General features: G+C 51.0%; 1 protein-coding gene and 1 long non-coding RNA gene across 2 annotated transcripts in view; both read right to left on the minus strand.

Moving 5' to 3' along the window:
• LOC115352693 overlaps positions 1 to 8708 on the minus strand; it is a 49412-nt gene extending 40704 nt beyond the window's left edge. The window contains exon 1 of the long non-coding RNA XR_003927236.1: positions 8592 to 8708. This is a non-coding gene — a long non-coding RNA (uncharacterized LOC115352693). The remainder of the gene's footprint in view (positions 1 to 8591) is intronic.
• Positions 8709 to 24950: 16242 nt separating this feature from the next.
• Positions 24951 to 26471, minus strand: FJX1 (four-jointed box kinase 1). The gene is made up of 2 exons (XM_030034996.1): positions 25020 to 26471; positions 24951 to 24978 (listed from the first exon to the last, which is right to left on the minus strand). Exon 1 carries the CDS (start codon positions 26345 to 26347, stop codon positions 25037 to 25039), a length of 1311 nt encoding a protein of 436 aa, XP_029890856.1. The 5' UTR covers positions 26348 to 26471; the 3' UTR covers positions 24951 to 24978; positions 25020 to 25036.
• Positions 26472 to 27216: the final 745 nt, after the last annotated feature.

Raw genomic sequence — 27216 nt, forward strand, 5'->3', positions numbered from 1 at the left:
GGTTAGATCTTTATCTGCAAGTCAGGTCTCCTCAATTCATAAAAATTCAGGGTTAGGTCTCCTCCTCTCCTGAATTCAAGTCAGATCCTTCAGCCCAAACTGAGTATGGGGATGAACCAGGAGAGAGGAAGACAAGACTGTCAAATACAACACTTGGCCACTTTATCACTATTATCATAGTAAAGCTTTATATGCAGGCACTGAGGGTCTTAAATTAAATGTCAAATATTATCTGGCACCAGGAACATGAAGTATAGTAGCCTACAGGGAAAAGGAGCCTGACAACTTTGCTCTGCTTGTCAAAACAGCAGTTTCCTCATTCAGCTCTACAGACAAATGAACCACCATTTGCCAAACAAAGTTACCAGATTCTACTCACTAATGCCTACCAAAAAGAGGTGCTGGTGATGGTAGTGAGTAAGGGCAATTTTTTAATCCTATTCAGATGTTGAAAAGATTGATTTCTCCACTTGTAACAGTGGAACAGAAGAAGATAGAGAGATGTCTCAATTTTTTATTTTTTCTTTTCTAAGTTGAGGCTGTAATTAAATCTTCTCCCCTTTCAGCTTGGCTGTGTCCTCCTCACCCATTAAACAAAAGAAATGCCCTGAGCTTATTTTCCTCTCAGGCAACCCAGGAACTGTTGCTGCCTTTTTGAATAGACTCCAGAAACCTTGCCAGCTGAAGTTTATAAAGTCTAGTTAATTGCTTCAGCGTATTGATTTCATGTTTGTATGGGGAAATGTATAGCTGAAGACACCCCTAGCTGGTTAGCCCTCCGACGGCTGGCGCTGCGGCACAGCCACGCTGCTCACTGCCGTGCTGGAAACCCTGCTTGGTGGAAGAAAAGGTGGGATCCTCCAACACGGCAACTGCTGCTGTGTCCGGAGCCACAAAACCCAAAAAACTTCCCAAAGTCTACAGCATTGCTGCAAAGGCACATTACTAGGAATTGCTGATAATCATCCAGATTTTAGAAAATGTTCCCACCAAAGACAGGAATTTTGCTTTCAGAGAAGCAGAATAATTTAGATGATAGTCATAACTTTTCCTAAGCACCTGATTCTGTCGCCAGGGAGCATTCTGTGCCCCCACAGATCCGGAGCGCGGTCCTCCCAGCGTATGGGGAGCTACACTGCAAGCAGGAGGTGGGCACAGGGAGAAAACAGCAGCTCCCAACTGGCACAAGCGGGCACACCCGCATGCCTAAGCACATCCTGGAAACTAGATGGTAATTACAGCTGCCTCCCTGATGCATTAAATTAATTTTAAGTGGGGTTTTGGGGTGTAAACTTGAAGCTAGACTTAGGTGTGCCAGGAAACAGCTACGGTGGATGGCACGCGTGACTTGGGGAAAAAAAAAATCCATGGGAACAACTGTATCCCGGTCAGACTGTAACACCACAGTCGTGCTTGGACATGCAGAGCCCAGGAAGGAGAGTAACGCACGAGACACAAGCAGAGAGGAACCCAGATTAATTTTTGACACTTCTTACTGAAAAAAAATCTTTCCTCATGCCCTCACAGAGGCAAACTTGGTGCCCACTGAAGTCAAGCAAGGATATGTGAGCTGTGGGAGGAAATGGAAGAGTGGATGAAAACATTAAAGTAGAAAATAAAGCAAGTTTCCACCATGAAAGTTCTCTTTGGGTGCTGTCCTGGTTTCAGCTGGGCTAGAGTTAATTTTCTTCCTAGTAGCTGGTACAGTGTGTTTTGGATTTAGTGTGAGAATAACCTTGATAACACACTGATGTTTTAGTTGTTGCTAAGTAGAGCTTATCCTAAATTAAGGATTTTTCAGTTTCCCATGCTCTGCCAGCAAGCAGGCGCACAAGAAGTTGGGAGGGGCCACAGCCAGGACAGCTGACCTGAACCAGCCAAAGGGATATTCCAGACCATAGGATGTCACGCTCAGTATCTAAACTGGGGGGAGTTGGCTGGGAGGGGGGAATCACTGCTTGGGCATCGGTCAGTGGTTGGTGAGCAATTGCAGGTGCTCACATGCTTAAGCAACCTTTCTTCTCCCAGCTCACAACAGAAAGCACTAAAAAGGCTCTTTCGATGACGAAGAGTTTTAATGACCGCAAACAAAAGCAGAAATTCTAGATGTGCTGAACTCCAGAAGGGACGCAGGACCCACTCTGCCCCACGGTCATCAGGCAAGACTGTTGGCCCTCGCAGCTCTTTAATTAAAGAAATAAAAGGCAGTTTGGGGCATTGGGGGGGCAGGGGTGTGTGTGGAATCCATCCAAGTTGTAGCAGAGAAAGGAAAGGCTGCGAGATTTATAGCAGACAAAATCATAAATCTTCATCCACCCTTTGCAGAGCTCTAACGTTAATGCTAAAAATAACTACAGCACCTGCGGGATTTCAGCATTTGGATTAATTAAGTCTTGCAGTGTTAGAGGGGGGAAAAAAAGCAGCAGAGGAACAAAGGGCGGAAGGATTTCAGGACCTGAGTGTACCGACAAGGACGTGGCATCCAGAGAACAAGCTGCCATTTGTTCCTGGCTGGGGCAGATGTTCCATAAGGATTACAGCTGGGGAAGGAAGGGAAAAAAAATCAGGCAGGCACAAAAGCACATTGAGAAACAGGTCAGGCTAGAGCAGAGCTGTCAGCCTTTGCTACCCACAGTATTAAAGCTTAATTAGTCTGAGATCTCTTATTAAGGTCCACGAGCCAGGATAGCCTATCTAGGGGCTGCATGTCTTCAGTCACAACTTTCCTCCACGGCCTTTCAGATGTCTAGCATTGACTTGCCACTGCTATACAACCTCCACACTTGACGCAAACTTCACAAGTGCTAAAGTATGTGACTCAGCAGCTCAGAAGGGCAGAAACCATCATCGCGCTCTGCAGGAAAATAGATGCTGAGGGTTAGACGTGGGAAAGACCTATTGGGGTATCTTGGCTAGTCATTCTAGTCTCTGATTTATGCTATTATTTTATCCTGTTCAATTTATATCAAAATAAAGCAGCTAAACGTCTGGTGTCTTCCTGAAAGGAAGATTATTACCGACTTTGAGGTTTGGGACTTTTTTGTAATGTGTGATGCCAATTTGTTTTTCCTTACAGTCATGAAAAGCTTCTTGTACAAAACACTGTAATCTCAGTCCTACCAATATGCTTTATTTTACAAATACGCTGTGGATTAGAAGCCACCTCTCTTCTTTTACAGTTGTTTATAAAATGGTAATATTAGACGGTGGCTTTGCCCTCTAGCTTCCTTGCTCCCAGTGCCTCAGTGGAAGCTCCAAAGCCACATCATTTGATACTTCAATTTTTGGAATTTCATTAGCAAATCAGGATTTACACTAGCTGTAAGCATTGGTGGCTCTTGCTCCAATGCCAGATAGAGGATCCAGTACCCGAGATGTTGCACCTTCTCTCCTATTTCCAGAAAGACCTTCCAGGCAGCTTTGTCATATTCATTCCTCCTGATCACGTTACTTCTAGCATATTTTCTGACATTGCATGAAAACCTGAGAAGAACAACTTTGACTTCTCTATGATGCTCCAGTACGACCTCAGCTACAGCCTGGCAAAGTCTGGACCTTTCATGTGATGCTTGTCCAAAGTCATTTTATAATGAAAGCTTGCCCTTAAGGTAAACGCCATGGTACAAGTTCATTAAGCAGTCTGCAGTTCAGTGAAAAAAAAAACAAAACAAAAACCAAAAACCCCACACTTACCAGTTACACGTTTGTAGTCAGAAAATTGAGGGGGAAAACATGACTTACTACCAGGCACATTAGAAGCCTACTTTCTGGGTTTTTTTGATTGGCAGGCTTAATTAGAGCTTAATGCAATGTTCAGATAGGCATTAACAATACACTGTGCTTAGATCAAGGAGAATGAAAGGCAAGAGCAAGCAAGCGAACGCTCAAACAAGCAACCACTTCTGTAACTTACTTTTGGGTCTGTGAACTTGAACTTTAGCCTTTCCACCATCGTCAGCCTGAGCAGGTTCAGCTCAACAGGCTCTGTTCTATAAGGATGGGGAGCAGAGGGCACTAGACAGCACTTATTTCAACTCTACAAAGCACAACAAAGATTCTCAGTAAACAATGGGAGGCAGCAATTTTTTCTGCTTATTCTATCAGCCAAGTTGCAGCAAAACTATGAATACATTAGCGTGCCCTTGTGGGACTGCTTTTGTTCAGTCAAAAGGACCATGAAAGAATGAAAAAAATGAAAGAAAGCATGAATTGGGAAAAGAAAAAAAAAAGGAAGAAAGAATAGCTGCCAAGTGAACTGGGAAACCTGCTAGCATGAAAATTAAACGCAATTGCACAGGCAATTCATTTTTCTCATGGCTTTTTTGCATCCTTGTTAATGAAGTCGGGCTATGAGAGATGTTCCTGGATGCTCCACAATCACCACCAAAGTCAGTGGCTCAGTCCTTGCATGTAGAGGTGTTAAATTTGCTCTCTAGAGTGACTGATAAATACTCTGAATTTCTATTTTGATTTATTTATAAATGGGAATAGAGAGAGATTTTAAAAGCACTAATTAAGGAAGCAATCACGGATGCATACTTCAGGAGAGAAAAAGTAAAGTGTGAGGCACTTAGGGAATACCTGAAATTTTGTTTCCTTTGCTTCAACTACTCCCTGCAAAAAATTGTTGCTCTTATTTAAGAGGCAGCAGCTTGTTGACAAATGCAAGAGATGAGGCAGAGTCTAATGGAGGCTTTTTCCAGAAGCATTTTCTGATTTTATCTACGGCATTTAACAGAAGAGAATCCGAAAAATGTGCTGACACCTTGCTAGAGGGAGGCTTAGATAACTAACCCCGGATTCAAATGCCAACATCCAAAATGTCAATCCTCAACCTCCCACCTAATCCTACAGACACTTGAGTGTCTGCCAACAAAATACTTTAGATATCCTTCTCCCACGCCTCTAGCGTGGAGACCACCTAAGTCTCAAAGACCAAACAGCCTGGCAGCAGTCTTGCATGTTGTTTCCCATCTAATTCATCCACTGAACCATTCTTCTGCCTTTGCCACAGGCAGGCCACATGTAAAACAAAATGAAGCAATGCTCTCACGATCCCCTTGTCTTGCATAGCCAGCACCATTCTAACAAAGATCAGGCTCAGTGATGCTGTCTGCCTGACAGACCCGAAGCCAGGTCCTCTCAGGGCAAGTGCTCCAACTCTTGGTCTGCTGGCCCTTCTGGGGCAGGACTCACTATCTCAGTATCTCCTCCTCCCTACATAAATAATGAGGTATCACTCAGAATACAGAAAAAGGAGAAGATTCATTGCTTTATATCTCAAGCTGAAACAGGTGTTCTCCTTGGCATGGAAGACAAAGCATAAAGCTTAAGCTATATATTTCTCCTCAGCATTTCTGTCTGTTGACCTCATGGATCCACATTCTGGCTTTCCTAAATCACTTTTTTTCAGGTGGCAACTGTTCTCACACATAACAGAGGAAGCCTAGGCCCTAAATCAGAAGAGTATTTGGCATTACAGTAGTTGCCTGATGGCTCCAAAGCTGGGAGGTGTGATGCTTAGACTAAGGCTCTTTCCCAAATCTAGCCCCTTCTTGACAAACTCCCTCTTGTTCACATACTGAAGAGCTGGAAGAATGCAGGAGGTCCTCTTTGTGCTTCTGCCCAGCCATCCACCCCACATACTAGCGAGACTACTGGATTTTGACATCAAGTTGCTGCTATTTTTGCTTTATCCTGATACCACTCTCCACCATGGCCCACCAGGGATGAAGGACAGTTACACCAAACTGGCACCATCTGCTATCGGGTGCTTCAGCTCTGACCTCCACTCCCAACTGGAAACAAAGATGTGGAGTAGATATCCTACCTAGCCATGGTCCCAACTTTCCAGCCCAGGGATGTGTCACGGCACTGACAAGGGTGGTCAATGCTAGTACAGAAGCCTTCCAAAGCAAGCGTGGGGCAAAGACCAGGCTAAAATAACTGTACCACTAGAGACAAGGGGAGGTGGGAAAGGAGATCACCTCCCGGCTTCCAACAACAGTACCAACAATGTGGGTTTTTCTGGATGCACCTTGATTGACCCTAACAGCATCCCTTCTGATGCAGTTGAATGCTGCCTTGCCATACTGCCAACTACCACTCAGTACCTCAAGACTTTTTCACTTCACGGTACTCATCCTACTGCTGAAGAGCCCCTCTAAACTCCATTTGCCAGACTGTCACAAAACAAAACCAAATCCTATTTCACATGTATATGGTTTCCAGTGCATGGAAATGAATGAATTTCCCCTGCTCCTCACTCTCCTTTCTCGCTCTAAGTCTCGTGATGCTTATGGAGTGCCAATCACTAGTCTTCCTAGGTACTGCATTCTCCACTTTGGACAGCACAATTATCTCTTGAGCAATCAGCTTGTGACACAACAAGCATAAACAGCAGCAAGAGATAAAAATCAAAAGCATCAATGTTTTCACACAGGTGCCCCAAGTCGCCAAACAAGGAAACCGTAAACTCTTAACATATGGTATGGTGGCAGGATTGCTTCCAAAGAGATACTTTTTTTCCAAGCAGCATCAGTGTCAAGTGTCCCGAGGGACTAGTAATACTCAAGACAGAAGGCAGAATGACTTAAACGAGCCAAGAAGCATCCCAATAGTCCATTAACATCCCCCTGAAGTGACTGATAGAGGCAGCAAAGAACATTTTTTTCCTCTCTCAAGAGTCACTGCAGACATGAAACACAAAATCAGAGAGATTTATGTACAAGTTCCACCTGACTCCAGCTTCGGCCATGGCCTGGCTCCACTTCGGCAGCTCTGCGGCTCTGACCACTGAGCAGCGTGGGGCAGTCACTGCACTTTTGGTTTCTCTTGCTGTATGTCTCTTCTGCAGGATGACAGTAGTGTCCCAACTGGTTTGCATCTCTTCAGGAAGCATTAATAAACTAATAAGTGGGCACGATGGCAACACGCAGGGGGGCTTCTTTGCAGGGGCGGAAGGCAAGTCCTTTAGGCTTATACACACGCATTACAGGCAATGTGATCTATCCCAGTGCTAAAAAATGTTAGCTGTTAAAGCCTTCCCGGTCTGGAACAAAGCCAACAATTTGAAGTACGCACAAATAGTAATCCATCTTATTTGGCCTCCACCTGACCCAAGCTCCCTCCACGCAGCAGGAAGCCTACCAAGGCATAGATGTGGACACTCTCCTGCAGAGCACTTGTAACTCGTAACAATTTTACCTGTGCGAGTGCCCTCAGCCAAGGCCCACCTCACACAGATGGTGCAGCCAGGTACCAAGCGCCTGGGAGAGCGTCAGCAGCACACACGAGGAACACAAACCTGCTAGCTCATCCCAAGAAAAATAGTACTCTGAGGAAACTAAAGCTTTAGCTCACAAGCATTTATCTTGTCAGTAATAGAGATGGGAGCATCGCGATTAGATTTGGGTAAATATAAATCAGTAACATTCAAGTAATTGAACCTGTGTACATTATGATATAAGTAAGAGTTGGCATGGTCCAAGGGCAGATTCTGCACAACTTGAGGGGAGCAGGGGGGTCACGCAGTGACAGAAAGGACTGTCAGTAATCTCACTGCAACACCAAGCCAGCCAGAGACCACTTTGCTCCAAACCAGACTCCAGGGAAGGCCTTAAGAAGGTGAGATTGTCTCAAGCACCTGCGCTTTCTTTTAGTAGCAGCTTGAACCAAAGCACAAAATGTAAGAAGGGATTGTTGCCTCCTCCAAAAGCAGGGATGCTCGAGACCAAACTAAACTCAGCTAGCCACATTTCTTCCCGATTTTCTGGATTTCTTGGTTTGCTTAATGTCTAAAGGCAGACGCGAACAAGAACACCCACAGCTATCCAGCAACCTTATTTGCGTGAGTGGGTTTGTGCTATGACACTTCCTTTAGAAAAAAGGAAAGCCATGATCTTCAGGAGAAACCTGAAGCATTAAATAAGGACCGCAGGCTACTCCCTAGAAGAAGACTTCAGGTTACATTTCTTCCATTCCCCTAGATAATAGCCCTCATTTCTCAGAAACTTTAATATACCTAATTTCCGCTGAAGTCACAGCAGACCCCGGGCACAAAACAGGAACTGTTTTTATAAACCCTAGAGACTGAAATCCCAACTTTATGTACAAAATATGCTGTCATAACTGTATGTAAGTTTTTCTCACCATGCTTTAACCTAGCAGTTGGGAAAAAAACCCAAAAACCCTCGCTGGTAGCCTTTTTGCTAACGCTGCTGGCTGAGACAACACTCACGGTACAGGCAGTACCAACAGCTCCCCCGGCCATCCCGTGGCAGCAGCCTACCATCAAGGTTGGAAGCAGCTTGGAGGCGAAAGGACTGATATTTTGCTAACAACCCCCCCGAACCAGTCCGTTCCCCTCCCTCACTAGCGCAGGAGTTCTTCCCAAACCCCCCGGCAGTGAAGCAACGTGGGGGAACACACGGAGCGCTGGCTTCTCCCAGTTCTCCCCGATTGTTTTTTGTCTGTTAGTGAACAACTGTACCGCCCGGCGAGTAACCAACTCCCAACCCCTCCAGCCTCGCCTGAACGCGCCGCACACACCCCCCCCCCCCCCGGTTTAGTAGTTACAAAATGAACGCTACCACTTAAAAGCCTCCCACTGCCGCAGAGCAGCGCTTTTATCGACCTCTGCGGACGCCGGCCGCGCAGCAGCTCCGCGGGCGGCGCCGGCCGAGGGGCCCGGCGGTTCCCTCACGGGAGACCCCCCCGCCGCCCCGGCCCGGCGGCACCTTCCCCGCCGTCTCCCGCCGCCGCTCTGCCTCCGGCCGCCCTCGCCCCCCCCCCCCCCCCCGCCGCAGACGGGAGAAGCCCCCCCCCGACGGCGGCTCGGGCCCGCCCCGTCCCGGCAGGCGGCTCGGCGCGGCCGCCGCGGTTCCCCCCCCCCCCAGGAGCGCGGCTCAGGCGGCGGCCGCCCCCCGCGCCCGGCGCGGCCCTGCAGCCCGGGCCCGGCCGGGACCCCCCCGCAGCCTTAAAGCGGCGATGCCGCCGCACCGCCGCCAGAGCCCGGCGTCCCCCCCCCCCCCCCCCCCCCCCCCAAAAAAAAACCCCACCCGTGCCCTCTGGCGGCCTCGGCGCCCGGTGGTGTGCAGTGCCCACAGGCACACCCCGACCCCCCCCCGGGCTTCCTCAGTGACCGGCAACCCACTCTGCAGCACCAGGGACTCCACCACGCATCGTCCTTAATCTTGTCGTTAATTCCCACGGTGACACCTGACCCGAACATTAGGCGGTGTAGCCGTATGCGCTGTAAACCTTTTAGTATTTACTCGGGCTAAGCTCCCCAGTTGCTTCCAACCGCTGCTAATCCCTGGTCGTCGTGTCCTCTAGTCTTGCTCCGGCACAGCCAGGGATGAGGACGGTGCCATTCTCCAACGGCAAAAGCCATCAAGGAAAACTCTTGGGGAAAAACGGTCGTTAGCGGTGCCCTTTTTCATCGCACCGAACGGAGGCTAACGCGACGCTATTAGCTACGTCCCAGCTTTTCTGTGGAGACGGGATGTTTCATTACAGCTGCGCACAGCCATCTCATTCGATCCGATCCAGCCAGCCCAGAGCTTAGGCTTGCAGCCGCCAACCTTTGGCCCGCAGGCAGCCAGCAAGCCAGTGGCTCCTTGGGCAGAGCCGAAACATCAATGCCCCGGGGGCTGCCATGTGTTTCACCTCCTTGTCTTGCACAGGTGAATGCAGCCAGAGCTCACCCCCGCACCAGCCGTGGCAGCCGGAGCCAACCTCGCACCCAAAAATACTGACGAGGACGCAGAAGCACCCTCCCACCCGCGCGAGGGGAGCGCTCCGGACGGGAACAGTGCTGTGGTTCTGCTCGGGGAGGTGAGCGCAGGTGACTGCGAACGTCGGCACCAAAGCGTTTGAAGCGATCGGTGGAGATGGATGCGGCCCCGAGCTTCCTCTGGTACAAAGTAGACCGGCTGCACGTTCACGGGAGCAGGCCGTGGCGTTGGAATCCTGAGCTGCAGTGGTGCAAACCTTACGCCTGGGAGCATTTGTCAGCTCGCTTTCATACAAAATTGCAGTTGGCAGTCAAAATGCCATCCGGACACCAATTTTAGCCCTTACTGCTCCATCTGACCGTGGCAGGAGGAAAGCCACTCACCTGGCAGCTCAGAAAACCCCTCTATGCCCCAGGGAATCCCTTGGTAGAGAAATTAGGAGTACAGCTCCCTGCCATAGGTGCCCCGTGGAGGGACGGCTGGGGGAGAGGGGACGTAAGCGTTGTCCTCTGCCCTTCTCTATTTTGTAATATAACAGACCACTGCATCTCCTCGGCACGGTCCTTGGGGGCTTTTGGAAGGAGGCTTGTCAAGAAAGAACTCGAAGGCCCTAGAGAGCCATCTGATGAAGTGCAAGCAAGTTTTTATGTGCTCTAAACCCTCCCACCCAATTTTTCCCCTGCTGCCAGGCAGTCCACCCCTTTCAGCACGCATTAGTGAACATCACAAGCCTATTGGAAAAAGTGCTGGAAATGAAAAATGAAATGTACTCTATTTAGTCTTCAATTAAGGAAAAAGAGTTTACTCCATCTCTCTAGGGCAGCGAAAACTGGAGCAGAGTGTTAGGTTCATTGAACATTAATGATCTTTTCCTATTATGCTAAATTATTGTTTCCTTAGCCAGTGATCAAATACAATAGCTTTATTAAAGCCCATTTCAGTTAGAAAAAAGAAAGCGCCTTTCTGCTGTGGTAGCTCGTCTGAATGACAGAGGAGCAAGGGCCCTACAACAGGGTGATTGTTGGAAACAAGGGAAGCGACGGTCCCCGCTGCTTCTGCAGATGCCCTCACCTTTCCCCTGCCCCAGTAACAGAGACATCCAGCTGCCTGAATGAGAAGCTAATTTCAGCTTCAGAGGAGCCGGTTGCAGGCTCCTCTGGCCCTCTCTGCTATGCAGCAGGCACCGCCAAACAGGTGTCTCGTGGTACCCTGCCCACAAGCACGCAGAGCTCACCCCACAAGAAATTACAAAAAACCCTAAGGCGGCATTTAACTCGTGACCCGAGGTGGATTAAAGTGTGTGCTTTCGGCAGCAAGGAGCAAGTGCAGGCCGTAATAGTGCAGTCCTGTGGGGAAAAGATAGTCTGAAGCAAAATAAGCCAATTTTGGCGCAAGTCCGCAGAGGCAACGCTACACTCTTTAGACAAAATTAAATGAAACAATTTGAGTGGAGGTCTGTGGAGGCCACAGTCCAATGTAATTACAATGGCCAATTGATGTTCTGATATAAGTATGCTGCTGAAAGGAAAGGATATGAAGCCATGGCAAATACAATAGGTATAAAAAATAAGGTTGAAATTAAGTTAGGGGAGCATTGTAAACCACTTTTGAAATGTATTTATTTATACCACACCCCCTCTGTGGCCCTCTCTGCTGCTATAGCACTCTTGTGAGATGATTGCCTCTTGCCCGCGGCTCGACACTACCCCACGTGCTGGTCATGAAAACCAGGTGCCCGGCCTCATCTGCTGCAAGAGGCAGAGGTGTCCTCTCCAGAAGTCCCTGAGCCGTGAGCGGCTCTGTGTTCCCTTCTCCCTACCCACTTGCCCTCGATGGATGAGCAGCTTGACCCAGCTGGGTCATTCCGCAGTCAGGGATCCTCCTGCAACGCTCTCAGATGTTCCCCTTCACACCACTCTCCCGCGGTATTTACAATCCCATTGCTCCTTAATCTGTGGCATAGGCAAAAAATGACTTGTCCGGGCCACAGCTCAAATCTGAGTGGGTTTGGCTGGGAAATGGGAATGATCCCTGCCATTTGCATGGCGGAAGGCACATGGAGTAGGGGAGGGAGAAAACCGAGTGCTGGCGGAGGAATGCTGCCGAGCACAGGGAGCATGAGCCCAGCAACACCCCAGGGGGCACAAGATTTGCTTTATTTCAACAAGACACTTCCGAGCTATGGGAACTTCACTTTTAGAGTTGTTTCTCCCTGCCCCAATCTGTCTCTGCCTTGCCATCCCTGCCGTAGTGCCCTCTGATGTTAAATATCCTGCTTGAAATCTACCTGGATAAGGGGAGGATCAATAGGCTCTCAGTTTTGCATCCATGGCAACACATACTTTACATATCATTTTATCCTGAACAAAGGAAAATTAAATACTTGATGTGAAAAGACTTGGGGTTTCAGGGAAGGAGGAGGGGGGAAGGGAACAGGCTTTGCCTCCAGGTGCAAACCTGTCATACAGAATCCTTAATGCAATGCACTTAAGAAAAGTGTTGATAGAGCAAAACTTCAGGCTCTGTGAGGAGCATATGAATGCCAGACTTATTTCAGCTGACACTACTCACAGTCTAATGCAAACTAACAGAGCCATCACCAACCCTCAACAGACAAACATGCAAGCAAGTCATTCTCAAAAAGTAATAATAGGAAAAAGATGCGCTCCCCCCCCCCCCCCCCAAAAAAAAAAGAATCCCACCAAGGAAGATCAAACATTTACATTTTGGACTAATCGCATTCTAAACCTGATTCTGATCTGACTTCTACTGGCAGAAAGCTAGAAAATCAGTTTTCAAGCTGCAGTGGTTTAAATCAAAAGAAAGTCCTTCCTGTTTTCCTGAACCCTGGAAGTGTTGCTAATAGTAGGTGGCATTTGTGATTGCATTGGGTTTGATATCTGATGATTTACAGAAGCCTCACCTACATCTACTGATTTAAGTTCATTACTTTTCTGTCTTAATAAAGGTATATTTATTTTCTTTTGTTCAGACCCAGTTATTCTGAAGTTGGGTTGAACAGTAATTGTATTAGGTAGTCAACAGCATAAAATGGCCTGATTTTCTTCTGCTCTGTCCCCAAGGTTTTATTTACACAATCACAGAGTGAGCAAAATGCATAAAACTATACGTTTCTTGTATGGTTTAATTTCACAATCATTATGATCCACACTTTTAAAAGTGAAAATTCCTACACCAACAGCAAGGCAATGGAAAAATCACTTCCTAGCTGCGTGTCTATCCATGTGAATAACCAGCACTGAAATCCCAAATCCTTTCTAAGAAGTCATTACTGTGCCCACAGTAAGTGCACATACCTATGCTAATACACGGTGCCGCACTGACTCCTCCGATCAAGCAGTTTCAAATTTCAATTTTAAAGCTCTGCTCTCCCAGGAACGGCTTTGAACCGGGCGTGCCGTGAGGCTGCATGAGCTCCTGCTAAGGCAAGGGGACCCCAAGACGGGGGTCCAGCCAGCCGGCGGGCGGTAGCAGGCACCGCTTGCTACAAGCAAGTCCGGAGACAACCCCAGAGGGGTCGGTGCATCCCACCAGAATAACAGCTGTGCCAGCTTGCACGCTGCAAGCCTGACCATCCTGAGTCAACGGTACCTAAGGAGCAGGAGCTTGGACCGAGAGGCTTCACCAGCACAGAGCTTCTTCCCGGTCTCTTGTTAATAACGCATCCGAAGATGCTCTAGCTGATTGCTAGCAAAGGCAGGAAGGCACAAGGACCATAGTCTCAACAGAAAAATTGTATGGTTAACACAGTGCTGCTGGGTAAAACCTTATAGATTTTCAGCATACTTTAAGGTTGTGTATTAAGCCATCTCCCCAGGGTGGGGATCCCAGAAGACAACAGATGTAGGCATGTGAGCTATTGATGCCACATTTGTGCTCATTAAGAACAGAAAGATCTAGTGTAAATATGGGAAAAAGAGAAAGGATTCATCTGGGTACGGAGGAGTGCCTGCGGTCAGGTTATTCCATTAAATCCACACTGCTGCCCTTCAAGGCACGTGTCACACAAGGACTCTGGGAGAAATACGAGACCGACAAAGATGTCGCATTAAATGCAGGCTATAACCACATCACAGCTTTCTTTTACTTCCAGTTATGACCCCGAGGCTTGCAACGATAATCCCAGGACTGCGTTACCCTTTCTTTACTCCGAAGCCTGCCCGGCGTTGCTGGGAAGCGAGGCGAGCTCTGCAACGCGGCCGTGCGGCTCCTGCGAGGGCAGCGAGGCGGCACCGGGCAGAGGCGCGGGGGAAGCCAAGGAGCGGGAGCGAGCTCTCTGCCGGCTCCCGGCAGCAGCGCGGGCGGCCCGCGCCGCCAGCCGGGGGGAAGGGGGTCCCCTGAGGGGCCGCGGACATGGGCCCCTCCTGCCCGCGGCAGATGGCGAAGGCCTCCGCCAGCCCGCGGCGTCAGGAGCTCCTCCGGAGCGAGAGCGCGCCGCTGCCTGCCCAGCACGGCCGGCGGGAGAAAACCCGTGCCCCGGCCTCGGCGGCCTCGGCGGGAGGTTCGCCCTGGCTCACCTCCACCTTCAACGCAACGTTCGCTGGGGCTCGCCCATCACTGGCCTTGCTTTCCCGCGAAGGTAGGCGCTCCGGCTCTGCCAGCGCCACGCAACGTGCCCTTGGCTTCTCCGTTCCTGTTTGCCTCTCTGTAACACGAGGGCAAGAAGAGGCTCGCTGCGAGAGCGCTGTGATGCCTAACTCATCTTTGTAAAGTGCTTTGGGTCCGTCAGGAAATGCTCTGCAAAAGTCCAAAGCGCTAATGTAACATCATCAATATTACCACAGTATTTATTGTACTGCTCTCTCTGAGTGGTCCATGTCGTTATCATTAAGCATGAATATTATTATTTATTATCCACCCGTGCCGTATCTCAGCTCCTCGGCAGTCGTACGCAGGTGCTGTAAATGCTTTTCTGATATTTGCCCTTTCCCAACAATTTCAGGAAGATGTACGCGCATCTGAAACGTTAGAAGTAAAAATTCTGTCATTTCTAATGCACAAAAGGCTCCATCTGGCACACCTATATTTTTCAGCTATTATGCCAACTGAGAACTGAAATGTTAACGAGCTTTGTGAGTAATTCGTATCAGGCAGGATAATTTTTAAAGTTGTTCAGTGAATACACTTTTCTTTCTCAGAAGAAATTCTCTTGATGACTGCGAACATACCGATAGTTGCTGGAATTGAAAGAAATGGCTGGTTATCATTCAATTGACCGCAGATTGAAAAATTACAAGGAAGAAAACACTTATTTGCATTTCCTCATAAAATAGCATGTCATGTGTTCCTTACCACCCTACCTGGTGTTTCTGGGGTACTATGTGTAAGTACGGGTAGGTCCTCCTAGCCCAGAGTAGCAAAGAGGGGGTAGCTGGCCCCACAGGGCAGGCAGACTTGTCTGTGTATGGTATAACGTGTACCAGCATGTGCAAATATCGGTGGTGCCTGAGAACTTGGAGCAAAGCGTGGACAGGAGCAAAAATGATCTAGATGGTAAAGAAAAGGAGCTGAGTGGTTTGAACAGGGCGAGGGGTCAATACGCTCAAGTTCCCTTCCCGGATGCGGCACATAAAAACGGTTTGCTCGTTGCCCTGTAGCCCATGGCAAGGTACTCAAATGCGCCAGGGTGTCATAAATAAGGATTTAAACATTTTAAGGGCCATCAGAACAGACAAGTTCGCTGGAGCATGTTCCTTCCCGCTGGCCGGAGCCTGCCGAGTCTCTTGCGGGAGCAGCCGTCCCACCCCACGTTTCACCGGTGCCCCCGTCCCAGCCTTCCCACCAGCAGGGACCGCGGACCTCGGCTGAGCAGCACGCAGCCGCAGCCTTGGCTTGCGGGACGCCTCTCCCTGCTTCCTGACGGAGATCCTCCTGCTTTTGGTCCCCAGCTCCAAGGCTGAACCCCGCGTCTCAAGAGCGGCCTTAGCTGCCGAACTGCTGAGGGTGGTCCTGGCAGGGAGGAGGACCAAGTCTGGAGCGAGGCAATACCTTTTGTTGGCAAATATCCAGAAACGTCCATTTTTTTGCCACTCGGTACCTGCTAGAAATCCTGTGTCGGGTTTCCCACTTGTGCTGGATGAGAGCGGTGCCTGTCCCGGCTCCTGGCCCCCCCGGCACAGCTGGGGACGTGGGGCCGGCTGGACCGCGGAGCCGTGGCACAGTGCTCGTGGCAGACGGGGTGACTGCTCCTGGAGGAGACGGGCTCCATCCCCCGTGCCAGCTGCCACCCTGCTGACGCTGGATTACGCTCACGTCAGCGGGGTCAGCACAGATCCCGCAGCTTCCCGGGCCACCTGTTTCGATCCTGTCTGAACATGCTTTGGGTTGCTCTGCGGCTTAAACGTCTATTTTCAACCAAAGGGGGTGGGGGGTGAAGGAGGAGGAAAGGAGATGGTTGCGCTGGGGCTGGTCCTGAGGGTTTTCTTCTCCCAGGGCCAAACAAAGTCTTTCTAACACTCGCACTCGCCAGCGTCCCGATTCATATCAATTGCTGACACTGCGTACGCGTCCGTGATCTACGTACTAAGCCCAACTGCCCATACCTTCACAAAGCAGGGATACATCACCCATGAAGCAACCAAGCCTGAGATCCATACTTCGGTATGTAACCTACCTGTCCTATGCCTCTTTGATCAGAGACAGCTTTTCTGATGTCACCAAAAGCACTGTTAAGACAGGTGGGCTTGCCATGCTGTTTTATAGGAAATAGATACTGCCACATGAAGCAGCTGTCTGCTCTCCCTTTGACATAAAGGAGCTAAACCTGACAGTTTGAAAGAGGAAAAAATTGTAGCCTGGTTTGTTAAGATTCACAAGGAAAAAAATCCTAAATATTCTCTTTTACACAAAAACATAAAGAAATAATTGGAGTGACTTTTATGGGAATAGCTTAATTTCAAGGAATACCAATTGTGGAGTCTACAGTACAGTTACTGCCGTGTCCTGATTGTGTAGGAGAGGTCTAGAAAATTAAACTGCCTGGAGATTCATTACTGACAAAAAGTGCCTCATTTATGTGCCTTGACTAGGAGGAACAAAATACAAGTAAAATAGCTATCTAGACTATTCACTGACAAGTAAATTACATTTCTAATTTACTTTTAATCATCTGAAGCACTGATAGAAACATAAGGAAGGGAAATGGTTCGCTTTTCTTCTTAAAGAAAAACAGGAGACTTAATCCAGGAGCATCCATTTAACCGATCTGTATCAGCTCCAACCACTCATCTTCAGAAAGTTAGACATTTCATCAGCTCCATAATAAATGACAAACTGGTAAAAAACCTGTCAGTCATCGGTGTGGTCCTTTGTTGCTCTACAGCTGACAAGCACCTGAAGGGCCTGGTTAGCAGCTCCTCTGCGCTGGCTTGAATGGAGGGATAAATGACTGCCCTGGGCTCTGTCATTTGCAATTTCGGGAGCCTCAGTCTCTGTCACTGGACAGCATCCCAAGTAACACATTGTGCTGGTCCCCAGGCTGTCTCCACTCCGCTCTGCACTGTGCCACCTTGTTGGGAAGGGAATGACTCAATGATATCTACTAACCACTTTAATGAGCCTTGAAAGTAATATAGCTGGACTCAGTGTGACATTCCCAGTCGGAACGTTTGGGGTTTTTTTCTTCTTTGCTGCTACCTTTGATAAATTTCTACACAGGTGATTGTTTTTATGAGTCAGAAGATGACTGTCTCATTTTTGGCACAACCTGAAATATTCCTTGATAGAGGAGCTCATAAAACCTTCTGTCATCCTGACTCTCACAGCAGGCTCTGGTTAGCTGGGCTCCCGGCAGTCTGCTGGCTCGCTCGGCAAAGAAAGGAGCAAGAAGCACCACTGTCACTCCCCCTCATCATTTCTAAAAGCGGGACGAAGCATATCTTAAATAATACTCATCATGGATATACTCACCACCAGCTTTTGCATCCAGATTGCAGGCAAATTCATGCTCTTACCCCTGCAGGGCTGTAAATCAGAAAAGAATTTAGCCTGTTACTTGCATTTAACAAATTGCAAACAGTGGGCCTAGTTTTGATCTCTGGCAGCTATCAAACCTGGGATATCTCCACTGAGCAGTTGCCTTGCTGGGCAGCTGGTGTGAAAGGAAATAATACCATTAATATCCTCCAGATCCTTGCATCCATGTTCATCCATAATGTATGCCACCTGATTTTGCACTGCACTGTTAAAAAATAAAAAAATAACTCTTTGTCAGATGAGCAAATCCCATATGGTTTTAATAAAACAAAGGAAGCGATTACTCTTCCTTAGCTTGAACGTACTAAAGGGCATCGAAAACTTTGGGGATGACGAAGGTGACGCAGCTAAACTAAAGCAAATCGACTAACTGCAATTAGTTAAGTAAATTCTGCAAGCAGACTCCTACAAGGAATCATGTATGGATAAAAAAAGATAAATCACAATGGCAGCTTTAAACCATAGTTTATTAACACTCTTTCCCCCAGAGGAAGACACAAAAAGGAAACTGGCAAGACAGGTGCATTAAAAAATTATGACGACTCTGACTGAAACATAGGACACACAGAAATACATCCCTCTGCTTTTGTGCTGGGGTTGGAGATACTGATATAAAACGCGTTCGGTCCTTACCTCATTACCAGCTCGCATTAGTGTGTTAGTATCACTTGAGGTAAATGCCTGTCTGTCCTCACTGCAAGGCATTTTTTAAGATCTCAGCCATGAGGGAAGAACGCTTTTGGCAGAAGAGGGAGTTTAAGGGAGGGGTAGTTGGGGGGAACGGGACACGGACACAGACACTTTAACGGCTGCCTTTTGCTTTCCCTGAGATGATACCTTGAGGAACAAAACCCTTCAGCTACCGTTCAGCTAAAAGAGGAAAATCAACTTCAACTCAGTCCATACAGACCAACGGTAATTTTAACTCCTGCACGTCCTTTTGGGGAACACGAGGAGCAGCGAGTGGCAGCAGCGAGGGGACCCTCGCAGCCTTGCTCCTCACCCAAAACCACAGAGAGCCCGAAGCCCTGTGAACCCTCACTACGGCACAGCTGCAGGTGTGAGCTCTGAGGGTGCCTCGAGGCTGGCAGTATCCCCTAGTGCAAGTAGTTTGGGAAACCCTCTGCTGTTAGATACTTGGGTATTAAATTATATACAGGGATTTTATGGCACCGAAAGGGAGCTTCTTAATGAACTGCTCACAACTCTGAATGGGGAGAGTAAAAACATTCTCAACATTTCATGAGTTTTGGTAAATAATATTGAATGGGTTGACTTAAATATTGAGGGCAGTAAAAATTATTGAATATACATAATGTTACGCAGGCTGAAATCCATCAGATGACAGAAACACTTAATGACAGGTTTTGAAAATGAGCTTCTGCTTTCCAGATCACAAATTGTCAGCGGTCTACGTGGGGGAAGGGCAGGTCCCCTGTACCCGAGTGCTGGAGGTCTCCTGCTACACACACTTCTCCTTGTTCTGTGACACAGGCTGCCTAGAAAAGACCTATTTCAGAGGTGGTTGCAGGAAACCTGTCACAGAAGGTAGAGAAAGGGGCTGTGAGGGACACGCTGCCTCTGCACCCGTGCGATTTCCCCAAAGGGTATTTGCCACTTGCCATCCCCAGCATCTGCAAGGATTCAACTGTTTCTCTGTCCTTTTCTGGAGTGCTTTCCTCTCCGTTCCTGTGTCTTTCTACACCTCACAAGGTGGCACAGGCAAATTCATTGAATGTGTCCCATTGCTGCGGACATAGCTGGTGTGGAATTTGCCCAATTTCCAGTGTCTCAAAATCTGTTTCTTTTTTGGAACTTTCATGCCTCTGACTACTTCTTCGAAAACACCTTCTGCTGGCTTGACACCGAGGACTGGCTTGACACTGTGTGACACTTGAAAAAGCCCACATGACAGAGGGTAGACAAGCATGATGATATCCTGGCAGTACATGTAACAGCACAATTTAAATCTGCCCTGTATTAATGGTATTGCAATACGCTGCAACGTACTCTTCCCCAGCTTGCATTCTGCTTACATCCCACCTGAAATCCCCCTATCTGCCTTTCCCTCCCTGGGAGAGGAACTGGAGGGGGTCTGGGTCTTCAGGAGGTCTGCTCAATTTTCCCTGCGTCAGCGATGGCTGCATTTTGCAGTCAGTCTTCCCTTGGGTTTGTTTCCTCGCAGAAATGGTCCGAGTGCCACGTGCACAACACCCCCCCCGCCGCCCAAAACCCACGAGGAGTGACTGAATAGCAGGATCACTCAAAAACAGCCGGTCCGACTGCGGCGCCAGACCTTCTTTGTTGTCCTATTACTGCCGTTCATCCTCCAATAATCCAGCCTGAGCTTCTTCCTCGAGCGCGGCGCTGGCTTGCTTTCAGACGGGATTACTCTCCTTCCTTTGTCTGCACGGCTCCTTTCGCACCCGCACGCAGCAGCGGTCCCAACGCACGCGGGCCGGTGCGCGCACTTCTGCCCTGTAAACTCATCCCGCGCCTCCGCCCGGAGCGGGCGACGGAAAGCGAGAGCACCAGAGGGGGTTAAGACATTACAGGTATAAAACCTTGCTCCTGCCCCATACGCAAAGGACACTGAGTTAGATTAAAGAGTCCCTGAAGGTGGGACTGATAGCGTTCATTAAAACACCAGTTTATGCACAGCAAAATATTCTCTCCGGGTGCGAGTCACCGTGTTGGGAAGTAACTTCTGCTCAGAGGAGTGCACGTTACTTCAGTGGGGAGAGCTACGTTAGCACCCAGGATGGCAAAGTAAAAGGTTTTCTAGGTCATTGAGAGTCGCAGGAGCCATGCAGGTGCCTGGCAGGCGCTGCTTACTGCGCAGCCCAGCCTGTTCTCCTGGGAGCTTTGCCACGTTCAACCCGGGGAGTGCAGCTCTGAAGGAGCGATTAAATTTTATGCTGTGGTTGCAAAGTAGGAATAACATGCAAAATGGGATTAAGTCTTAATACAATCTCACATCCAAGCTAGTCCTGGACCACCTAGTAATGTCAGTGAGAAAATTCAAAGTATTATTACCATTTTAAAAAATGCACCGAACTTCAAAGGGAAGGCAAACCACAAAAACTATGCCGGCGATGTTAAGAGCGTGCTGTACGCCCAGTAAGTCAAAGTGTAACTAACAATATTTTCACTGTCTTCCACTGGCCTCGAGTTATTTCCCGAATCTTTGAATGGGCTGACATGGCCTCAGTCGGGCAGCAAAGCGGACAACTCGGCTCCATCCCCAGGGCAGCCGCTTTTGTGTGCGAGGCGAGGGGACTCTGTGCCTGGGAAGAGCGTCCCAAGCAGTGAGGGGAATTCTCAAAGGGAAACCCACAAGGAAAATAAATCCAGATTGGAAATTACTTCAGATGCAAGCAAACAAAAGGAAAGGAGATTTGTGCTGCAAATGCCAGTGTTGCTTTTTTCACGAAGGGGGACCCCACTGAATTCAGCCAGGCTCTGCTGCCCAGTGCTCCCTGGGGGTGCAGGGGGCACCGCACGCACAATTTTGATACCCCTCAGGCAGTTCTCAGAAACTAACTCCGTCCCCCCTTCACACTAGTAGGGTTTGGAGGTAACAGGCCAGTGACCGTGAACTCAAGCTAGGCGTAGCAACAACCCCCTACCCCACACGCCCCCGTAGATTCCAGTGAAAGAAAAAAATCTGGGGGAGGCATTCTGAATTTAATCAGGGAAACATACAGAAATATGGGACTGAACGAAGTGCATTCAAATTACAACATCCTCTAGATATTTTTTTTCCTGTTTTTTTCTGAAGCTAGTGTTATCAGTTAAGCACGAGTCTCCGCAGAGCGGAAAACGAGACCTCCCGTCTTGCATCTGGGACAGACGGCACGCTGCCAAGCCCACCCAACCTTTTCAAGACTCTTCTCAGTCCTGTGCAACAAGCCACATCTAACTGAGGCACCAGTGCGGCCAACCTGTAAGCACACACTTCACCGAAAGCCTGTGAAAAGCGGTGGGAAGTTAAGTGCATCCTTCAGCGTTCTGCTGCGTGAGGCCTGACGCCCTACAGCCCCATTCCGGTACAAGTTGGCGCAGCCGATTCCTTGAGCCTCAGGTAAAGTGCTGCTGAGCTGCCAGCAACGCACGGCCAGAACCGGATGATCCTGCTATGAGAACAACCTTCCACTCACAGCTTCCAGGTCCTAAAGCCTTCTTGTTCTCAAATAAGCAATGGTCTTCCTTGCCCGTCCGATTACTGTAACTCAAAGGAAACTCCACTGGAAGAAAGCGGAGTTAGACAAGTGCCATTGAAATTATATTACAAAAAGTTTTACAGGGTTTCACCCCTTGGTTTCTGTAGGAAGGTAGTAAAACATCTGCATGTACAGCTAAAACGGCATGCAAAAAGCGTACCAGGCCACTGATTTACAAAGCACTGTCTGCCTTAAAGAAATCACATGGAAGAAAGTAAGTTTTCCTTAATGTGACGGTAACTCAAAGCTTCCTCTGGGACAGCAGCAGATGATCCACACCAGAAAAATAAAATGCAGCAACAAAGTGAAGTTATCATCATCCATCCAAGCTAGTTTTCTCTGTCCTCTTTGAACAAACACATTTCCCAGTAGGGCACAGCTTCTCTAGCACAGCGTCTCTAGTTTCACACCAGCCTACAACTACGCCATTTTTGAACATGTAACCTATATATGACTTGAGGTAGTTACCAGTCACCGAGTAGAAAACCGTGTTTCTTCTCGAAAGGTGTAATTATCTAGGCTCTGGCTCTAAAGACGTTGCAAAGGAGATTTATTTCCCATTAGCCGTCAAAACCACAGTTGTGCCATAGTTAGAGAAGTACTTAAACAGAAATGAAACCTTAGATGTTTGTGGCACAGCAGTTTGCTCTGCACAGTGGTTTAAAATTTATGCCAGCAGTTAATTATTTAAATGTATTTTCATTAGGTGAATGCGACAGAGCTGCTGCATTTGAGTTACAAAGCAACGCTAAAGAAGAACTAAGAATTACACAGTTAAATTGTGTATTATCATGTAAATGGCAAAGGAAGGTCACATGGGATTCTGTGCATTGTTTGGAGCGATAAATGCAGTGAACTATAAATACAAGTTCAATAGAGAGCCTTGTCAGTTAAGCAGTTGAATGAAAGCTAGTCTTGGAGGCTGCCGGTACGTTCTAAAATAAATACTCACACACACAGCTGCAATATCTAATACAGCTAACTAATCGACCGCTAACTTTAAGTTGTTTGTAAAACTGTTGTCTTGTCCTATTAAAAAAAAAAAAAAAAAAAAAAAAAGAACACACTGTAATGGCCAAAGAAAATTGTCTTTATGGGAAGTTTAATCTAAATAAATGAGGACTAAAGACCTTCTGCAGGTACGAATGCACAGCTCTTTCTGAGTTCAGGGGAAGGTTAGCACTCGACATACTGAAGACAGCACCTACTTGCGCAGCAGCCGCTGAGCACGCTGCTGCCTTCATCAAGAGAGGTGCCTCTCCAGATGTAGAAGAGATTATGCTGCTGTTTGATTACAGCGGGATATATACCCACATTTGGGGTTTAAAGAGGATTAGTTTGTCCTTTGTCCTTACTCTGGCTGTATTTTGAGCCATACAATGATCTCTTCTATGAATACTGGCACATGTAAAAAAGCAAACAAGAGATGCAGATCTTTTGTACACCCACTGCTACTGCTTTGCCTTACCTAGAACAAAACTTTTGTAGGAAAAAACCCCACCAACTGTTTTAGCAAGACTGCAAAGCGTTCCCGTTCCCCAATCCTGCCTCAACCCCCATTGCAAAGATACCCAAAATAGGAAGAGAGGACTGGGAACCAGTGTAAATGCCCACTGAAAGCACCCGCCACCTCCGGAGATGTCCCTGGTACAGGAACACTTGACGTGACCTGTATTAAGAGGTTGGTACCCAGCACCCGAACAGGCTGATGGCAGCTAAGCCCACACGATCTATATTGGTTTGCTGAAACTAAGTGCTTCGGTTACCTCGGTGCTAGTCAAGGCAGTTCATTTCAGGCTTTAAAAACCAGACAAAAGTCTATTCAGCTAAAGTATGCAATAGTCACATTATTTCCACCACTCGAAGAGCTTTTGCCCTTTCGGTGACACAACGGCTAGGAAGGAGAGAGAGAAGGGGAGCGTTTGAAAGCTTAACTCTACCCCGCAGTGTCTCGGAGGGAACGAGCACAAGTTCGTTCAGTTGGGTGGAGTGAGAAGCTGGAAAGAGGTGGGCTCCACTGCCCATCAGGGAAGACGGAGGAGGTGCACGCTTCCCTGTCAAAGCTCAGCCAAACATTCAGGACAAAGGCGGCAAAACATTAACACGCTTTACTGAAATATCAGTTTCTTTAGTATGTTACAGAAAAGCTTATGAACATATATAATGTACATAAAAGGCTGACTTTGTAAAATAAAAAGGTCTTCTTTTATAAAAAATTAAAAAGTCAAAGTAAAGTGCATGAAACAGTTTTTCCTCCACTTTAACTATTGCGTCAAAGTCTTAGCGCACAGCAATGTTTTTAAAACCTGGGAGATCCTCTTGTGTCACCCATTAGTCAGTTACTTCGCCGGTCAGACGAAAGGGGGGTGGTGGCGGTGATGATTACACACAAACGCTTAAGAATCAAAACAGATGCATCCACAACAAAGACTAAGAGCTAACGGAATATGGGCTTCCTATACACTTCTCATCGACAAGATTTCACAATCATCAGCGGAAAGGTTCACTCTCGTTAAAGAAAACCAACCGGTAAGAAACAAGCTTCATAAATAGGGCAGTTCTGCTCCTTGGGGGCTCCCCTATTGTGCAATCAGTTCTCGGCCTACGAATGCCAACATTCGTACTTAAAAGACGCTGCCGCGGAGGGAAGAGAATGTAGAAAAACGTCTCCGCCTGCCTCCCTCCGTCGGGAGGAGCGGGCAGCCAGCCCCAGCCCGCACAAAGACGGCGGGCTCCCCGCCGAGGGCGACCGCACCGAGCGGGGCGACGGGGCGCGCTCGGGACGCGGAATCCTCCCATCTTTTTGCCCGGCTTCGGGAGCGGAGCCCCGGGCCGGGCCGGGCCGGGCCGGGCCCGTCACCACCCCGGCCGCGCTCCGCATCTTCAGAGATCCCGAAGGCGGCTTAACCGCCGCTCTCGACAGACGGCCCCGGCAGGCCGGTAGCCCCCGCGGCCGAGCAGCGGCGCCCCCCCCCCCCCCCCCCCCCGGCGGCGGCCGCGGGGCACGGAGCCCCGCCGGGGCGGGCAGCGGGGGGGGGGGGGGGTGTGTGTCAGCCGGGTCCCTGCCGCGGCGGCGGCCGCTCAGAGCAGGGCGGCCTGGGCGCGGCAGTGGGCGATGTGGCGGTGCACGAAGTCGACGCGGGCCTGCAGCAGCTCGGCCTGCCGCTCCGAGAGGAAGCCGAGGCGGGCCCAGAGCGGCTCCCGCGCCCGGTAGCGGCGGCGGAGCTCGGCGGCGGCGCTGCGGCGGCGGTGCAGCTCGGCGACGCGGCGCGCCGTGCCCTCGCGGAAGACGCAGACGGAGCGGAGCAGCGGCTCGTTGTAGGGGTCCCACATGGCGAGGAGGCGGTAGCCGTGCACCAGCCCCGCCTCGTTGTCCATGAAGACGAGCCCGCCGTCGGGGCCGCGCAGCAGGTTGCTGGTGGCGCGGCGCATCACCCGCGGGTCCCACTGCAGGCTGAAGAGGTTGCTGACCAGGCGGTCGAAGTTGGCCGTCAGGTAGTCGAAGAGGATCAGGTCGCTCCACTGCACCAGCTCCACCAGCTGCGACGGCGGCAGCCCGCCCAGCCCCCCCGCCGACAGCGGCTGCAGCCGCCGCCCGCCGCCCGCCTCGGCGCCCCAGGGCGCGGGGGCCACCACGGCGGTGAGGTTGTCCACCCAGCGGGTCAGGCTGACCACGGCGCCCTCGGCCCAGTGCGAGCCGCGCAGCTCCTCCCGCACCGGCTCCCACTGCCGCCCGCGGGCCTCCACCAGGGCCAGGGCCATGGGCGGCAGCCGCTCCTGCATGCCCAGCACGCCGGCCAGGTGGTAGGAGAGCGCCTCGCCCTGGATCTGCTCCGGGTTGATGCCATAGCGGACGCAGGCGCGGCTCCCGTCCGACAGCCGCGCCAGCCGGTTGGAGCTGCGCCCGCAGCCGCCCCGCTCCAGCGAGGCCACGCGGGCGCCGCGGGCGGCCGACAGCCAGGCCGCCGCCTCCTCGGCCGCGAAGCCCGGCGGCACCCGCTCCTCCAGCTCACGGCTCCAGAAGATGCCCCGCTCCACCGGCCAGCCGCCGCCCGCCGCCGCCGCCCGCCCTTCGCCGCCCCGCTCCTCCCGGCCGCCCGCCGCCGCCGGCACCGCCAGCAGCGCCCGGAAAGTTTTCTGCCCGCCGCCGCCGGGCTCGCCCCGCGCCGCCGGGGCGCGCTCCCAGCCCCACCGCCCCGGCGGAGGCCCCGCGGGCGGGCGCGGCTCGGGCTCGGGCTCCGGCTCCGGCTCCGGCTCGGGCTCCGGCTGCGCCGCCGCCTCCCGCCGCAGCAGCAGCACCGTCCAGAGACCCGGCAGGGCGCCCAGCAGCAGCAGCCCCAGCAGCCCCAGCACGGGCAGGGGGCCCGGCGCGGCCCGCCTCGCCCGCTTCATCCTCCCGCCGCTTCACGCCGCGGCCGCGGGACGCGGCGGCGGTGCAGCCCCGCCGCTCGGCCGCTCGGCGCGGCGCTGGCGCATGGCCGCGGGCCGGACCGGACCAGCCGCCCGGGGAGCGGCGGCGGCGGGAAGCAGGCGAGCCCCGGCGGCAGCCCCGCGCTGTGTGCGCCCCGCTCCGCCGGCGGCCGGGAGGCACGGGCACCCGCACCACGTGGGGGAGCCGGGGGGGCGCGCCCGGCCCGCCCCGTCCCCCGGCGTGGCCCTCCGCTTAAAGCGGCGATGCCCCGGCGGCGGCGGTCGTAGGCCCACCCGCGCGGGGCGTCCCGTCGAGGAGGCCGGGGGGCGGGGGGGGGGCGGGCGGGAAGGGATTGAGCCGCGGCGAGGAGGGGGGGGGACGGCTCGGCTCCGCCGCTCCCCGCTGCGGGCAGCACGGAGGAGCCGGCCCGCCGAGGGAGGGGAAGGCGGTGGGCCCGCCCCCCCGCGCCGGTGCGCGGGCTCCCGCCGAGGCTCCGGGCGCGGCCGCGGCGCCTCCCGCCCACGGCGGACCGGCGGGGTCGCGCCGCGGTCAGCGGCGGGTCGGCACCCCCTGCGCTCCGCTCGTCCCCGTCCCGCCCGCCGCGCTGGGAGCGGCGGGTTCTCGTACAAAGGGCTCGCCCGCAGCACCGGCGCCGGGCACGTACCGCCTGCGGACCGAGGGGGACAAGTCCCCCCGTTTCCACTTCCCGGCCTCCCCGAGGCGAGGAGGCTTAGCTCTGCTCTTTCTGTGTTTTACTGGAGACCTCTCTGGGGAAGCCCTTGTTTGTGAGCCCGGTTAGATTAAACACCTCTCCCTTCAGCCAGTGCCGTGGCTCTCCTCCAAAGCGGTG

The sequence above is a fragment of the Aquila chrysaetos genome, chromosome 2 (assembly GCF_900496995.4).
Source record: "Aquila chrysaetos chrysaetos chromosome 2, bAquChr1.4, whole genome shotgun sequence".
Lineage (NCBI taxonomy): Eukaryota > Metazoa > Chordata > Aves > Accipitriformes > Accipitridae > Aquila > Aquila chrysaetos.